At 35.5% G+C, this 17,454-nt stretch overlaps 4 protein-coding genes across 6 annotated transcripts in view; 1 reads left to right on the plus strand and 3 right to left on the minus strand.

The window, feature by feature from the left end:
- The window catches only part of numb (NUMB endocytic adaptor protein), a 43,164-nt gene extending 37,165 nt beyond the window's left edge, over positions 1 to 5,999 (minus strand). For 2 of the 3 annotated variants that reach the window (XM_077429954.1, XM_077429955.1), the window contains exon 1: positions 5,706 to 5,998. The gene's annotated coding sequence lies outside the window, so the exon portion shown is untranslated. Of the gene's footprint in view, positions 1 to 5,705 lie in introns of all 3 variants that reach the window. The other variant, XM_077429953.1, reaches the window with a different exon arrangement.
- Positions 6,000 to 6,702: 703 nt separating this feature from the next.
- On the minus strand, positions 6,703 to 8,291 carry LOC143911182 (cytoplasmic dynein 2 light intermediate chain 1). The gene is made up of 3 exons (XM_077429959.1): positions 8,077 to 8,291; positions 7,589 to 8,006; positions 6,703 to 7,515 (listed from the first exon to the last, which is right to left on the minus strand). The coding sequence occupies exons 1-3, from the start codon at positions 8,251 to 8,253 to the stop codon at positions 7,094 to 7,096; spliced, it is 1,017 nt and encodes a 338-aa protein (XP_077286085.1). The 5' UTR covers positions 8,254 to 8,291; the 3' UTR covers positions 6,703 to 7,093.
- Positions 8,292 to 8,401: 110 nt separating this feature from the next.
- scat (VPS54 subunit of GARP complex scat) lies at positions 8,402 to 11,867 on the minus strand. Its single transcript, XM_077429942.1, has 2 exons — positions 11,682 to 11,867; positions 8,402 to 11,090 (listed from the first exon to the last, which is right to left on the minus strand). The coding sequence occupies exons 1-2, from the start codon at positions 11,756 to 11,758 to the stop codon at positions 8,504 to 8,506; spliced, it is 2,664 nt and encodes an 887-aa protein (XP_077286068.1). The 5' UTR covers positions 11,759 to 11,867; the 3' UTR covers positions 8,402 to 8,503.
- A 3,087-nt stretch (positions 11,868 to 14,954) lies between these two features.
- Gpa2 (Glycoprotein hormone alpha 2) lies at positions 14,955 to 16,334 on the plus strand. The gene is made up of 5 exons (XM_077429134.1): positions 14,955 to 15,455; positions 15,524 to 15,688; positions 15,748 to 15,908; positions 15,980 to 16,085; positions 16,172 to 16,334. The coding sequence occupies exons 1-4, from the start codon at positions 15,374 to 15,376 to the stop codon at positions 16,070 to 16,072; spliced, it is 501 nt and encodes a 166-aa protein (XP_077285260.1). The 5' UTR covers positions 14,955 to 15,373; the 3' UTR covers positions 16,073 to 16,085; positions 16,172 to 16,334.
- The last annotated feature ends 1,120 nt before the right edge of the window (positions 16,335 to 17,454 follow it).

A 17,454-nucleotide genomic window follows, 5' to 3' on the forward strand; every position in this document is an offset into this window, starting at 1 on the left:
TTCAAAATCGACAGAGAGCAATGTAATTTCTCAACCGTTTTAATAATGCAAATTACTCGACATGTTACAGAGCTTTTCAATTGCAGACAACTCAATTCCAAATTCTTATAAAGTGAGCTACTTTTCTTCAAACTGACTAATGTGTTGATTATCTTGCAGACTGGAGAACTTAGTCGTGCTAAATCTGAACCGGGAAAAAAAAGTAACAAGGGGTAGTCGCAGCAGGAGAGGAGGCAACAACACGTGGTGAAGTATTTTAGCAACCAGGTGCAAAACTCAAAGCATATATAGTTCTAAAATACACAGTTAGATTCACAGCTTTAAATATTTTTTTTTTATCTTTTTAGCGTAATGACGCATAAACACTTCTACTTTCAGCTTATTTTCTAGATATAATCAGCTATCCACATACTAAATACATAATTGCTCAACTGAGACACTTTCATTAGTGCGTGTAGAATAATAGACGTCTGTTTCAGCGACGTCACAGTGATAAACGGCCCATTTCCTTGATAACTTATTTTTAAAAGATTGGGCATTACGTCATAATTTAAGTAGGTAGAAAGGAAGATAAATCTTTAACACTCACACTAGCGAAAGTATCTCGGTTGTGATATAAAGTTTCCATTATAACATTCACTCAGCCTTGACCTATCCAGTAAAGGTCGAACCATTCAACTCCCACATAACATCACCTACAAGTTATTTAAAAGTACCTATCCAATGAACACAAACTTTTTATCTATTCTGTGCCTATACTCTTTTTAGTCGAGTTCTTCTCAGTTCGAAACGTGCAGAATAAGCCAGGCAATGAAATTCTTCACACGCAGTGTAGCGCTACGATGCGTGATGTGCCTGAAGTGGCCCTTACGCAATAAAAATCAATTGCATGTGTCTCGAATTACATAAAAATTGATTGAGAACGTTAACTCGAGCCGGCTAAAATTGGGTATTGACCTCAGTTCGCGAAAACGTCAACAATCATTAAACACAAATGCGGAAACTTTCCGCCAAATTGGACCACGCTCAATGACGGACCTGCGAAAATCACCAAAGACATTTAAATACAAACGTCTATCGTCAACGTCGTGTAAGTTTTGCTGTCAATAACCAGACGTTGACAATTACTTTTATCGTCTAAAAAATATAAATGTCCATATACACAGTAATCATCCACAGAGACATACATATATGGAGAAAACCTGGCGAACCTTGAGATATAACATAATAACAAGGATTTGCGAGAGAAATGGGGAGGGAAAGCCAATTTTGCAGGAATCATTCCAATGAAATTCAGAAAAATTGTCAAACTCTGATAGGAAACGACCGACCTGGTCACAAACCAAGGTCTGACCAGCAGCAACCAGTGTGACTCGAACTCGTAACCGCACTGACCATAGCAAGATATATGTACTAACCACATGCTGCTATATTATTATACGTATTCCACAAATATAAATTAATAATATCAACAACTTACATATTTTATATTAAAATTTTATTAATGTAAATATTTCAAAATACGAAACCCTAACTCATAACTAACCAAAAATAAAAGTCAAATTCTACCGACCGCCATAGGCACGAACACCGTCGTATAGCTTAACCAAAATGCAATACGAAACTGAAACGAAAAGTAATAGGCCATTGATCTATAACACTGTTCGACAAATGACGACTTTTTTTTTGGTTCAGAGACGAGATATGACTTTTATTATAGATATATGCCCAGTGAACACGAATCTGGTAATAAAAAATGTTGATTGGCTCGAGATTCGGAGATATATGTGTTTTTTAAATGGCGCGATTTTTCTATATCTTGGTGTTATTCGTCGATGTCTCAAAATCTGTCAATTTCCTGTTCAAAATGAATATTGGAATATATAGTCGGGTATTTTATCTTTCATTTGTAGTACTTTTCAGCTTTCAAATTTCTCTAAGTAGCCGTCCACTTCAAATCAAAACAGAAAATTGACAGATTTTGAGACATCCACCGAACAACACCAAGATATAGAAAAATCGCGCGATTTAAAAAACACATATATCTCGGAATCTCGAGCCAATCAACATTTTTTATTATCAGATTCGTGTTACCTGGGCTTCGTGTTATCTATAAGAAAAGTCATATCTCGTCTCTGAACCATTTTTCGTGTCGACCAGTGTAATTAATGATCTTTTCCGAGGATCGGCGTGTGAAATTTGATCACGACGAGCACTAGATTAAAACATAATCGTAATCTGAAACGTCCGCAGGAATTGTCTGCGATAAGATTGTAAGCGTGAATGATCGATTTTTCCAATCAGCAAAGTCAACAGTCGACGAATGGCGAATTTCGCCATTCAGAACGGGTTACCGCTAGGTACGTAGAGGTGAAGCGATTGCTTCATAGCTTTTCTGCACCATGTAGTAGTAGTAGTAGTAGTATGTAGTAGTGGTTCGCTCTCAAACTGGTTCTGCGTTGAATTTGCAAATCTTGCGGCAAAAAGAGACACCTTCGTAATCGCGAATGCAATAATAATGACACTTCGGATCGCCTGCATCCGAGATAGCATTGTTCCAATTCTCAGATGCGCAATGCAAGCCAAGTGCAGCTGACGCCAAATCGCCGTGCACGATTCTAGACGGATTAGCATCATCGGTAGCTCCAACAGGGATAGACCACTTCTAGTGAAAGCGTTTTAATCAAAAATTATGAATAATTCGAAAATTAATTCAGCGAATGGAAGTACTCTCATACACTTGATAGTAATCAAACGGTAAAAGCAACGTTGAAATATAACTCCTTTGAGATTATCGAAATCAGCGAACGAGGAAAATACTATGAAAAACTATCTATATATGTACATATGAAGCAGTGGCATGCCGTGAAAATCTTCCTGTTTTATTACAGGTTACAATTTTTATTTTTATTAGCTTCACTCTTGTTAGTTCTATAAAATTCCTGCCCGTCAAAAATTTGTGGTCTAATTTCGAACCAGATCCACTCTTTAGATCGCTTTTATATTTTACCGACATACGGGAATTAGCTTATGTATATTGACACAAGCTAATGTCTCCGACATTAATTAAGCTAGAAGAGTTTAATAACTCTGAACAACAAAAAAATCACGCTCGCTGACTCTCACTTACGAGCAATGAGCCTACAACATTTCATATTGTAGTTAAAAAACATTTACAGCTCGAAATAGTACAAAAAATATTGAAAAAAAAAACCCATCCTTATAAACGTGATTGAGCGAAAAATTTGCGAAATTAGTTCATAATATTACGGAAAAAAATGTATAAAAACAGCATAATTTTGACTTAAAATTCGCTAGATAATTAATAGTAAGTATTTCAAAGCAATAAAAATCACAATCAATAGAAAAAACATCCGACTATTGATTCCAATACTAACTTTTGGCACAGTTATACTAAATTTTGAATTAAAGACTGCAAAAATCTGTAAAAACTGGCCAATTATCTAAACGCTCATATCTCTTAAACGAGAGAAAGCCAACAAAAATCATTGTCATATTCGAATTTAGTGGGTCAAACATGTGGGTAAAGATTGATAAATTTCCGCTCCGGTTTTACGAACTCATTAAAAATTACATCGGAATCTTGCGTCAGATCGAAGCGATGACAGCTAGCTGTCCAAACGCAGCTTTCTACCGTTCCTAAACAGTGGTAAACGCTACTTTTTTCGCAATCGTCTCATATAAACAAGCTTTTATTATAGCTTTACCTACGTGTGCGCGAGCAGGATACAAGGAGAGTCAGTATGACATCTTTGTATCCTGCTCTCACACACGTAAATATGGCTGTGCGACAAAAACAGGAAGATTTCCATAGTACACACGTGATTTTGTTTTATAATGATGTACTCCAACAAAATTTATATGTACATATAAAACATTTTTATATAGGGAAAATATCGTGTATTTTTTTTATACATAAATAATATATAGAAAAAATCCTAGAAACTTTATATATATCGATAGCTAGCAATGTATTTTCGAAGCATTAATAACAAAATATTTTTGATATAAATTGAATGGCTTGTTTTTGTGTTTCAATGGGAGATCTGAATTATTATCCTCTATACAGCCCTAAATTGGACCGAAATAACATCGGCTTTTCAGAGATGATTAGACGTCATTACAACGACAATACTCCATACAATTTGGCATTTTCTACATGTAAATAAATTCGCGTTGATTTCTTCAATTGTGTGCCCATATTATGTACACGCATTTTACGAAAGCCATCTTTACCGCAATCGCATATCGTTGAAAATCAAAAAGCATTCATTATCTATAGGCGTATACAATTACGCCAGACAATAAGCATTTTCGCAGAAGTTCTATCGCATAAGGAAAAATGATGAAATCAAACACATCTAAACCCACACTTTCAACATATAAGTAATAGTTCTACCTACAAACAAACATTTATTATTAATGTTTTTTGCATATTGTTTGTAATTTCGCAATCAAAATTCGACGATAGAATCTTGTCATCGTTACCGAAATAGGTACATGCTGTTGAAAAAATGCAATCAAATGACCAAAACTGAACAAATACACATACAAATTTCAACCCTTTGAATGATGACCAACGCCGATAGGCGTTTTGCCAACAAGCCCCAGGGGCATGAAAAACGCCGATAGGCGTTGTATTTTGAGCATATAAAAAGTAAACAAGAATACTAACCGCTAAGCCTTTTTCAGGTGGCATTGAAAAAAAAAATGCATTGAATATGGTTCGTGTAATCCGTGTCATTCAATAATTTTTCAACTTTTATAAAGATTGGTTTACACCGGAATTTCTGAATTCATAACCATAGCAGAACTGTCAATTATTTTAGATTGTGGCTTGGCATTTAAATTGTGAGCATAACATTTTAACAACAATGAAGAAGATAAAACTAGTTTTGGAAACATATATTCATTAATAGATTTATTTTATATTGTTGTAAGATATATTAGAGAGTCTAAACACACCTTTACAAAACTCGAAATTCTCGGCGGTAGTTGTCTAGGGTTTGTTTGGATTAGTTACAATTTTTATACCTGCTTTCTTTTGCAATAATTCTAGTTGGAAATATTGGCGAAATTTTCAGCGTGGCGGACTTTTAACAGAAAACAAGTCAGCATTCAAAGGGTTAAACACATTCTTAGAGTTCTATTGGATTTTTAAATAATTCTAGTTTGGAAATGTTGGCGAAATTTTCAGCGTGGCGGGCTTTCAATAGAAAAGACGTCACCACTCAAAGGGTTAATATACATCAATGGGTAACAAATTTATATGTAATAATAAATAATAAATAGATGATTTACAAAATTGGTCTAAGATGAAATAAAAAAATTCTATGCATACTTTTGGTGTAACATTTATCACATCGGGCATTCATTTTCAAAGCCTATTTAGACATTCTAGAAGGATTAGTTCGAGCCCATCAGTTTCCAATAAGAATCGCCTTGGAAAATATTATTACACCATACGTCAACTGTCAAAAAGAAATCGCGAGCAAACATTTGCACAAATCGACGAAACGTCACACGGTAATCAGCTGTAATCAAATAGTCGAAAATCGCACGTCGATAATAATTGTTTACGAAACCATGTTAACGAATGACAGGTGCATCACGTGTCAGAGCGGGAGGGGAACAAATAAATATTGTGCGAGACGACTTTCAAAATGATATCGATGAGGATTTACCTGACAGTTGCACTTCCGGTTCCGGTCAAATGTCAACGGTGATTCAAATCGATCCGACGTGCGAGCGCGAGTGTGTGGGGCTCCTCGTGAGGCGGAGGCGGGGGCGGGGGCGAGTGCGAGTGCGAGGGCGAGGGCCTAGCGAGGTGGGGCGCGGGTTGCGGGCGCGAAGTGTGGGCCCCCGCGAGTGGTGGCGCCCGATTCGGGGGCGGCGGCCGCGCCAAACCCGCCGGGAGGCTCCGGCCGCACCCTCACTCTTCCGCACGTCTAACCCTGGCGATAGCCTTCGCCCGACTGAGACCAGAAACTCCACTACACTCACTCCACTCCTAACACCTTACACTACGACCAGATACGCCTCTCACTTCCCCACTCCACTTACGTACGTATTTCATTTTCTCTCTATTAAGATTCACTTAAAGATCATATTTTACAAGGTTTTCATTATTCAATCGAAATATCAATTTACACATCATTCAAACTGCTCATTTCTTTCAGTTTTTTTACCAAATAACAATGCAAAATATCAATCTATTCCCTTTTCATAAAAAATATGATTTTGTATCGCCGTACATGCGTATATATTTTCAACTATGTATGTATATAAGTCATACACAAATATTTATGTATGTTTTGTAATCATACATACATACATATTTGTCCAATTAAAAGTCCAACATTCAAATTTTATCAGTTATATCGATTGGCTACGTCCACATTAACGATATCTACACCCGATATTTACGAAATTTTCCATATCCAGTTCCCATATTGCAACCTGTGGTTGCTATTTAGGAACTGGTTATGGAAAATTTGGTAAATATCTGTAGTGTGAACGTAGCCATTAAGTGACCAGTTTTGTATGTAGATTCAGTGCAACGCTCAAATACTCACTCTTGAAATGATCAATCTAGCAGTAATTTCTTCAGAAATGTTGAGATCGCACTTGTCGAAATATTCAGTATGAGAAATTTTGTTTTTTATTCATGTTTATGTTTACATATTTGCCAAACTATTTGTGCAACTGTTCAAAGTATTATTTCAATTTCAAAGAGATATTCTGATAACGATAAAAACAAAATTTTAATTCTTATTCGATGATTGTTTTTATTTTCAATTATTTATCTTTTATCTACTAATTCCGGATATGTACATAATCCTCAATTTTTATTAAATTTTAAAGTACTAAAAACAAAAGTTACATATGTACATATATATGTATATGTATGTATATTTATTAAAATAGTTAAACTCAACTATTTATCGATGTATTGTTAATAAATGAGTACATAAAATAATTCATTGTGTTTTATTATCGAACGAAATCCCAATTTATTTGCGATTAATCTGCTTAACAAACAAATAAACGTTGCGATTAATCTGCTTAACATTCAAAAATTACTAAATGCAGATTTGTTAAGTAATAATTTTAGCTCCTCCTCGCGTTGATTTCTCATCGAGTCGATTAAAGGTTCACGATAATTTGCCTCCAAAGAAGGGTCTTCAGGTACAGTTATGCTAGATTGAATCTGCGGAAACTGTGTGGTATACATGTGCTTTATATCATCCCAAGAACTTTTCACCACTCCAATATTTTCCCAGGAATCCAAACCGAATGGAATAAAGATAGCCTTGTTCGAATCGTGAATCATCCCTTTTATCCTGCTTTCCACACCAAAGCACACATTGTTAAATATATCTTTAATTCTTCTTTTTATTGTCTGGTCACTTTTAGAAAAGAATACCAAACTTGCTCCGAGTAAACAAGCCACACACCTCAAAGTTTTGCAAATAGATTTTTTGAAATTATTATCTGCAAAATATAATAAATAAATATATCTCTGAATAATTTAGAATAATTAAGTCAAAATCAAATCAATATTTACCAAATTCATTAAAAAGTTCGTATTTTCCACCGATAATTATCATAGGAAGAGGGAATGCTCCTTCTTTATTCTGAATCTCGTCAATGCGATCTGCACTAGTTCTGTTAGAAATTCCTTGCTTTTCGATAACAGACTTTAAATTTTGTACACAACTTTCCAATGTTGTCCACATCATTTTGGGTTGAGTTAGATCTAAAAATATTACGACGGTCATGGGACAAAATTTATGAGCTTGAAATGGAACGCTCATGATGTCTGTTGTCTTAAATACGTCTCCGCCTAATTCCCATACATGACAGATGTTCTTTTCACTCAATTGTCCCTGGATATTCTTTCTACCAAATGTATACTCCAATCCTAGCGTTTCACTTAAAGTCTCATCTTTATCCAAAAATATGTTAATCAACGTTGTTTTACCCTGAAATCAGTCAGGCTGTCAATATTAAACCATCACAACTATTAAAAAAAATCAATTTATTTATACTTACACAAGATTTACTTCCCATGACAAAAATACATCGAGATGTGCTGTCCCTATTTTGGTCAGTTTTGTGTTTGCTTTCTAGTAATTTAATTGCAATATCTCTTATAGTCTCACCATTCTCGACGTTTTCCATTTTGTTGTGTTCCCACAAGTAACCAAGGAAACAAATGCAGATACACATTGAGTTTACACAAGTATATGTAAGTATTGCGTGAGTCGCGTGGACTTAAAGTAAAAAAGTAATAATAAAAAGCTTAAATTAAACAAACTATTTCACGCCAAGTCATACTATAATACTGTATAAAATATGATTGAATAAAAATTGACTTGATTTTTAAAAACATTTTATTGATAATCATATAAATTTTGTAAGTAAAACACAACAAAAATAAATATCCAATAGCATACAAATATTTAAAAATTATTTCATTTCATTTAAGCCATATTTCATCCATACATTTGAGGCCTAAGTCGTCTTCGGGAAGAACTTGCAAAGTTACCAGCGTCTGCAAATAAAAAGTCAACTCGGACGTCACAACACCGTGTTGAGGACCACCATCTCCAGCTATGTTTAGTCGAACCAGTTGCTCCCGCAACTTATCCTTGAAGCTTCGATGAACGGTTTGATAAACGGCGCATATTTGGGACACAGGCAACACCCCCGACAAAGCTTCGTGCAGCTTTAAAAGGTGTCGAGACACGTTTCTGAATTGCTGAGAGGGCACCGGAGGCCTAGCTTCCCAGTTGACCAACTGAGCAGTCAGAAGACCACTAACAATATTCGAAAGTTTGAGTTCAATCTCTCGTATGTGTCCAGAAAAATCCTTCTCCACGCTGTCGAAGCCTTGCGACAGAGCACCATTTATCTCGACAACGTCGAAATGACGACGCACAGCAATGAGTAACCAGAGAAGCAATTGTAAGGCACGGGACGCTAGAGCGAGGTTAGTTGTTGTGATGGTTTTAAGCCCGGCACTTTGCAGTGCACCAGCTCCTAGTACAAGTTGACAGCAACGAGAATTGAAATACCGTAGTAGTTCCACCAATGCACGTCCAGCAAGTATAGCTGCTCCGACAGTTTCCTCACTCATACGACAATACTCTCCGATCATACGCATAGCTAGTAATACTACACCGACAACTGTAAAAGGCTCCTTACTGACAATGAGATATGCCGACGGCTTTTTATCACTTTCCGTTTCACCAGAATTGATTTTTGGAAAATAGCCGTTTTCTTGTATATGATCGACAATTATCTGAAACTCCATAGGAACTTCAGCCTGTTTCCACCGTTCGTTATCTAAAAGCAATGTGAGTTTATTTCGCCTCTCGTTATGAAACCTGTGAATATAACGACTAGCTTGATTCTTCAAAGCTGTCCTTAGGATGATGCACGGCCTTCCGCTTATCTCCTCACATTTATTACTAAAACTTTCGACAATATTTGAAAGTTTGACCATCTGGTCGTTCGTTATATTAGAAGCTTTTTCTTTATCACTGGTGCTAATCAGAGTAGCGCATCGTTCCAAACAATAGTCGCAAATGGTGTTAATCAAATTCTGTAGCTTGTTTTCGACTAATTTTTGCTCTTCTGTCGTGAAGAAATCCTCACCGTCCATAAGCGCCACGTCTCCAACGAGCGTAGTTTGCAATACCATGCGTCGTAATGAAAGGACTCTATACAATAATTCCACTAGTCTAGGTACTAGACGATTAAGTAAGTCAACAGCTCCAGTTCCGTACCAACTGCTACCTTCTCCAGTTCCCTTGACCCACATTTCACCTTCGTTTCCGGATATTTCTTCAATCATAGCTTGTTTTACAGTAGCTTGAACTGTCGTTATAGCTTCTTCTTTGTACGTATCGATGAATTCAAAGTGTTTTTGCCTCAACAATCCAGATATTACTGATACTAATTTATCTTCATCGGGTAGTTGAGTATCGCCATCGAATGGTCTGTTCAAATCCGCAGTAACGAACCTTTGGAATTCTGTATTGAGCATTTTATCAATTAATCGCTCCATTTCATTTAATTGTGATGACAAATGTCGAAAGGCGTGTACTCCTGAAAGTTCCTTCGAAAGAATGGATTGTGTGGTGCCTATTAAGTCTAAAGCTGTCACGTAGTCTGCTGTGCTGAGTAATAATTGAATCATAGGTTGCGTTTGGTGAACGGTAGACATAAGCTTTAACTTTTCGTGAACTTTGAATACATTGTTTCTGTATGTGGCTAAATTGATGAGTTTCAATGGTTTCGAAGAGAGTCCACTTTTAATTTGCGTAATATTAGTTCGTAAAGATTTGACTAGACAAACGGCAGAACTCATCTGTTCCATGATCGTGTCGTGGGATAGCATAGCGTGGAAGAACGCGTCTGACTTTTGAGACACTTGTTTGGCTATCTGTACTTCGACGATATCCAAATAATGACTGAGGGTTTCTTGCAAAGATCTACAACACGTTCGACTGTCCTGCGAGGTTTCTCCCAAACCTGGAAATACTATGTTGAATGTCTGAGAGTTGTTTAGTAGTAAGTCATTTTTAAAAAATATATTAGGAACTACCGACAAATCGTACTCGGGAGAAGAAACGCTTAGTGTCCTTATAGACGGCACTTCGTTTTGACACTGGGCTATGATTCGATTGTGTTTTCTATATTTCTTTCCAATTTTTTTCATATACAAATCAAAATGGGCGTGCGTTATATCGGGTAAATATGGACTATTTGGAATGTCACTTTTTTCAACGAAACTATCCCCCCAAGTCCTGGTGAAGAACGTAGATCGCTTGGCGCGATTGGGGTCATTCAACACGGCAGGTAAGTTCTGAACCGCCGAATAAACCGTCCACTGTTGAGAAGGGTCGTCTTCCTCCGATGACATGTGCCTCCGACGAACGTGACTTTCGTAATCGTTTCCAGCCACACCGTCGAGAGGCAACGAACTACATACACCGTTATCACCATATTGACAAACGAAAGATCCACCCTCTCTGGAACAGTGTCTATCCCTTAAATGCCTGAAAGAATAAAAAAAATTATTAATTTAAAAAATACTGCGAAAAAATTGTTTTATTAACACTTTTAAAAACAAATACGATAGGTAATTTGAACTTAAATATTATATGCAACTGAATCAATCGATAGTAAATAATATACAATTACTGATACAGCCCATAAATTGTGCAAGCTTTCTTTCACAAGTTACTAAAAATGCCAAAATATAACTTATGTAAACATTGCAAATAGACAAAACTACATCGAATTATGAACACTACTACGGTGATCTTAGATTTTGTGCAAGGTACAAAATCTCACCATGATTCAATAGATAAATTTCTAAAACACCATATCGTATAAATACATCAACTTTTAGTGATTTGCATACAATACAACGATGTGCTAATAGTATAATCGCACTAAGCAATTATTAGTAAAGTGCATATTTTATAGTTATGTATAACCAGCGTGTCGTATACATTACATACAATGTCGCTGTATCATTGAAGGGGTGAGTGTATGTGTGATTTGATTAGGCATTGCACAAAGCGAGTACGAGGTGACAGCAGAGATTGAGGTTAGGTCGGCAGCTGTCAGTGCAATGAGTGTACCTGAGAAAGTCGTCAGGAGTGGCGAAAGGAGGGGCGGAGCACCAGCGGCAGCGACGCCACGAATCGCGGGGGCCCATCGCCTCGCCGACCCCACTCCACCGCACACCGAATGCCAGACGTCACTCACTTGCTCTTCCACACCTACATATTTAATCACACGACGCGAGCCCTAATCTCAACATATTCGGCCATATTTCACGCAGTTGCAATTTGATGATTTTGCTTTTTCGCATAGACCTTACTCAATTAGATTATTTTATATCAAATTCTACGTTTATTGTGCTATTAAAATTATTTTTTCACAGTTTCATTTTTTAATGAAAGTTTAAGTTTTTAGTACTTAATCGATGTAATTTAATTGCAATATCTCTTATAGTCTCACCATTCTCGACGTTTTCCATTTTGTTGTGTTCCCACAAAGTAACCAAGGAAACAAATGCAGATACACATTAGTCCTATGGAGGATGAACGAATGAGACGACTGGCATGTTAATGCACGTGTTTATTATATGACAGCTGAAGACAGAGTGAGTAGCGGCTCTCCGAACCCAGCCGGGTTGGTCCCCACTCGCAGGAAGGCAACCAAACTCGACCATGTCGTATAAGCGAGCCGCCACAGTCCCCTTTACACAGTCGTTCTATCGCGCGTGAAACAGCTAATCGTGCGCGAAAGAGTGCGCGTGTAAAGATCTTGGACCGGGAAGGTATAAACTCAGCAGTCCTGCGCGCAATCGTGTGGCTTGACGTTGTCATTACACAGAAAATTCTTTCGGGCGCGCTTTTGTTACAAAATGGCGGACTTACGCACGTGGAGTAAAGAATTGATTGTGGAATTACTTTTAATGTACCAGTCTTTTCCGTGCCACTCGAAAATTAAGTCCGAGGAATATAAAAACAAAAAACTGAAAGAGGAAGCTTATAAAAAAATATTTTTATACTTTTTGATTAAATCAACACCAACGAACGTCATAACTTGAGCCATGATATTTCTTCTATCCATTTTTCACCGCAACGTTACTATAAAACTGCGTTACTTCAGTAAAACTGTGCGTATCGCACACACTCCAACACGCGCCAGTTTCGCGCGGTCTATCACGCACGATTAGCCTTTACACGTTCGCTCTTTCCGTTTTAACAAAAAGTGGTAGGAGTAATCGCGCGCGAAAGAACGTTAGTGTTCACAACTGCGAAAACAGTATCGCGCACGATTGCGCGCACAGGCTTACCCGCACGCAATCCTGTACGCTCCTGAGAACGCGCGATAGAACGACTGTGTAAAGTGGGCTATTGAGTTTACACAAGTATATGTAAGTATTGCGTGAGTCGCGTGGACTTAAAGTGAAAAATAATAGTAAAAAAGAGAGACTAAGGACGAAATCACACAGGGAAGAACGGCACGTCGTGTGCTTGACTCGCCACTGTGGGAGTTCTCCTACATTTCTTCAAATGTAGAATACACCGTTATCGATCACTGTCAAGCGAGGATAAAATTTTACCGAAAACACTCCAGGGGGTGATTTTTGATGTGTGCCACATTTTTTTCGCATGTTTAAAAGTATCTAAAAAAACCATTGTAACGAACGGATTTACGCGCGCTTATCTGATCTCGCGGTGGAAGATCTAGAGGGCGTTTACGTCGTTCTTCCAAGGGTCGGGTTATGTAGAAACGTGGACTAACCTTGGGATAGTGATATATATATATATATATATATATATATATATATATATATATATATATATATATATATATATATATATATATATATATATATATATATATATATATATATATATATATATATATTTATATATATATATTTATATTTATATATATATATATATATATATATATATATATATATATATATATATATATATATCGCGGGTGAGAGAGGGCGCTCTACATGCGCGCGCGCCTATAAGGCTTATATATATATATATATATATATATATATATATATATATCGCGGGTGAGAGAGGGCGCTCTACATGCGCGCGCGCCTATAAGGCTTTTCCCTGGGTGGCCACTCGAAATAAAGGGCGAGTGTTGCCCTATGGGACGGTGGGAGAACGTCGCGTTACACCATTCCTTTCTTGTGTTCCTTCTGTGTGATTTCTTTCACGATAATATTTGTTCTTATTCACTAATAAATAGAAGTATACATATGTATGAAACTTTACTTCTAACTTTAAAATCTAAGTGACTAACTATTTCACGCCAAGTCATACTATAATACTGTATAAAATATGATTGAATAAAAATTGACTTGATTTTTAAAAACATTTTATTGAAAGTTTAACTTTTTAGTACTTAATCGATTTATCAAACTCCAAAATAATAAAAAATTATATGAAATCTTAGCATATGCATTTATTAATTAAACAAAGAGAAGATCCAATTATGCGAAATTCGCTTATAACTCTAATTTAAAAACATGTGGCTTATAGTTATTGTCCCATTCCTCGTGGCCTCCGTTTCTTAAATTCACTGGATATGTGCCATTGACATTTGTCACATATCTCGTCATTTTCTGCACCACTTCCTAAGTTACGGAAGTCACGACCAATTAGAACGGTTGAGTTAGTTTGATCAGTTAAGAATTTTTATTTATTTTTCTTTATGTCATATTTATTTATTTATGTATTTTTATTTGTATTTCATGTACTTTCTTCCTTTTGTCCTTTCTGAATCTTTTTAGCACACTCATCGCTTTGGAGCAATCTGTTTGATTAATTGATTTATAATAAAATAAATTTATAAATACTTGAAAGGGAAAAAACGAGGGCAACCGTATAAGCTAAAAATGTTAGTCTTATGCATTAATACATTAACTTATTACTATAAAATTTTAACAATAAACCATTTATACCAACTACCACATCAACTATGTATTCTAATTTCTTTCCTGTTTAAGATCGTAAAATTATTAATTTCCCCTACACCATTGCCTATGATGAGCTTAATGAAGGAAGATATATATATATATATATATATATATATATATATATATATATATATATATATATATATATATATATATATATATATATATATATATATATATATACACGGATATACACTTTCTAACATTGTTAAGAAAATACGGCATTTTTTTGTTTTCAATGGCCCTTACGGCATAAACTCTGAGTTGATGAAGACTCGAAATATGAACTCGTACCAGGAAAAAATCCCAGGTTCGAAGGTAATACGGGACAAGTACGCGTGTATGCGTGAGATTTATCCACTCCTAATCTTAGAGCTTGTAGACGCTCAGTCATTTTATCGTTTTTCGAGTTCATTTTTGGAGACTTCATCAACTCGGAGTTTGTGCCGTAAGGTGGACTCAAACATGCCATAGTACAAAAATTAAATGTTTTTGTACTATGTAAAAATTAAATTGAATTCTTTTTTTTGTTAAATTATTAATCAAAATAACAATGAAGATTAAACAAAAATAAAAAATAAATACCATATTTATTTTACAATCTGTTAAAAATTTAACGCATCTGACAGCTCAATTGTAAAACATCTATTAATAAAAACTGCGAAATGAAATTGTCGAGAAATTTTTATGATCTGACGTCAAATTTCTTCTGACGTCCCTTGCCCCCGTTGAGAAGACTTAATGATTTAATGATTCGCACAAAAGACGATAAAAGAACGATTGAATTTGAATAATGTTTCAACACGGATGAATATAAAAACCCGCCTACCTCGTTACTTTCTCATATTCCTTCAGAGGCATTCTTTCAAAGCTGTTCCTGTTCTTGTCGGTGAGTATTTAAACATTTTTGGATTTTTCGAATTTCTACAGGTGATGATTTCTTATTGAATTTTAAAGATAATCTCGAAACGTCGTCGCAGCAAAAAAAGATGTTCCCGCGGCTGGCGGCGCTAATGATTGCGCTGGTAGTCTCGGGAACACTTCCTGAAGTTTCAGGAGATTCGCCTTCCGTTATGTTTGGCGAAAAACCAGCATGGCAGCGTCCAGGCTGTCATCGCTTAGGTAAAAATACTTTATGGAATATTTTCCCCGACTGTTATCACCCAAATACTTGTTTTCAGGTCACAGTAAGAAAGTGAGCATACCTGGATGTACTCCTTTCACGGTAACGACAAATGCATGTCGAGGATTCTGCGAATCTTGGGCATTCCCTTCCACAGGACGAGCTCCTCAACCGGTTACATCACTCGCCCAATGCTGCAACATAATGGACTCTGAAGATGTTTGTAATTTTCCCATGTAATTTAATGACAACGAAGATCTGTAAAATAATATTTTAATATAAAATTTCAGATAGTGGTGAAAGTGCCATGTTTAGAAGGAGAGCGAACTATCACGATGAAATCTGCTACAACTTGTTCGTGTTATCATTGCCGTAAAGACTGATTGCTGACCGTTTGTAATACATTTATTTGCTTATAATTGTTTTAATATTAAATGTATTTCGCCATAAAAATTAATAAAAAAATGTATAACGTTCAACAGGAGACAATTCATGCTGCTCGAAATTATTGTGATGCTGGGAATTCCATATATTGGAATATTGGATTTTTCAAATGTTATATTATTTTATTTTGTGTTAACTTGTGAAAATGTGTGAATAAAATGTATACGAGAGATTTTCGGTCAATAAATTTTTTTCGAATTTAGTATTTTAGTATTTTAATAAAATTTACTGACATCAATTTCCACAATATAGAAAATGTTTTCATTGAAAAATCTTTTTATACGAAGGAACGCAATTCTAAGTTCCAAACTTTAAGAAAAACAGATGTTTTCCAATTACTCGTATAAACTACTGTAATGTTTAACAAGCGAACATACTTCTTCAACTGAAAATTCGTTATCTGAGGTCTAACTTATTGCCCAACCAAAAGTTTCTGAATACCCGTCTTATTAGCCCTGCTTCAACTGGACGAAGTTTATAAATACGAAATGTGTGCATTATTATATACACACGATTGTCATTTGATACAATTATATTTTAGCGATTACAATAAAAAAAATAGACAAGAAAAAAAAACACTTTAAGAGAAAACATATGATATGTATGAAGTAATTAAAGATAGATGTGTTGAGACATGTGTTTATTTCAATACTTCTACATAGTTATAAAATTATTTACAATATATTTACATATGTTCATACATATATGCAGAGCCGTCGAGAGAAATTTCGGGCCCTAGAAAAACAATTCCAGACCCTATGAAAAACCAAACAAACCAGAATTCTTATAAATATATTTTTAATATGCGAAAAATTTATGATAACTATTAGAAAAATACCTATATGTATAACATTTTTTGAAATAATCGAATAAGAAAGTATGATATAACAGATACGATTTCACACGAACACAAAGAATGTGCGGATCGAAAAATAATAAACATTTAGCATTAAAGACGTACATATATGTATTTTTATGTAGAATAATATAAAATATCAATATCGATCAGTCGAACGTCCCAACACGGAGCCCCTCAAGTAGTCCGGGCCCTGGAACTTTAACCTCAACTTCCCTCCCCCTCTCGGTGGCCCTGTTTACATACATATATGCAATAGATTTTATAAAATTTAATTTCAAAATAAACATATTCCAAAAAAATACATTTGAATACTATCACTGGGACTAATGCTATATAGTATATAAATATGTATGTATGTACGTACGTACTTATGTATATTATCTTAGTAGTTTTACCCGGCTTCGCTCGGTATTTGTAATATAAACCACTTAAATATGGCTAATCTAATAGTAAACATTTTAT

Source organism: Arctopsyche grandis, chromosome 4 (genome assembly GCF_051622035.1).
Source record: "Arctopsyche grandis isolate Sample6627 chromosome 4, ASM5162203v2, whole genome shotgun sequence".
In the NCBI taxonomy this organism is placed as follows: domain Eukaryota; kingdom Metazoa; phylum Arthropoda; class Insecta; order Trichoptera; family Hydropsychidae; genus Arctopsyche; species Arctopsyche grandis.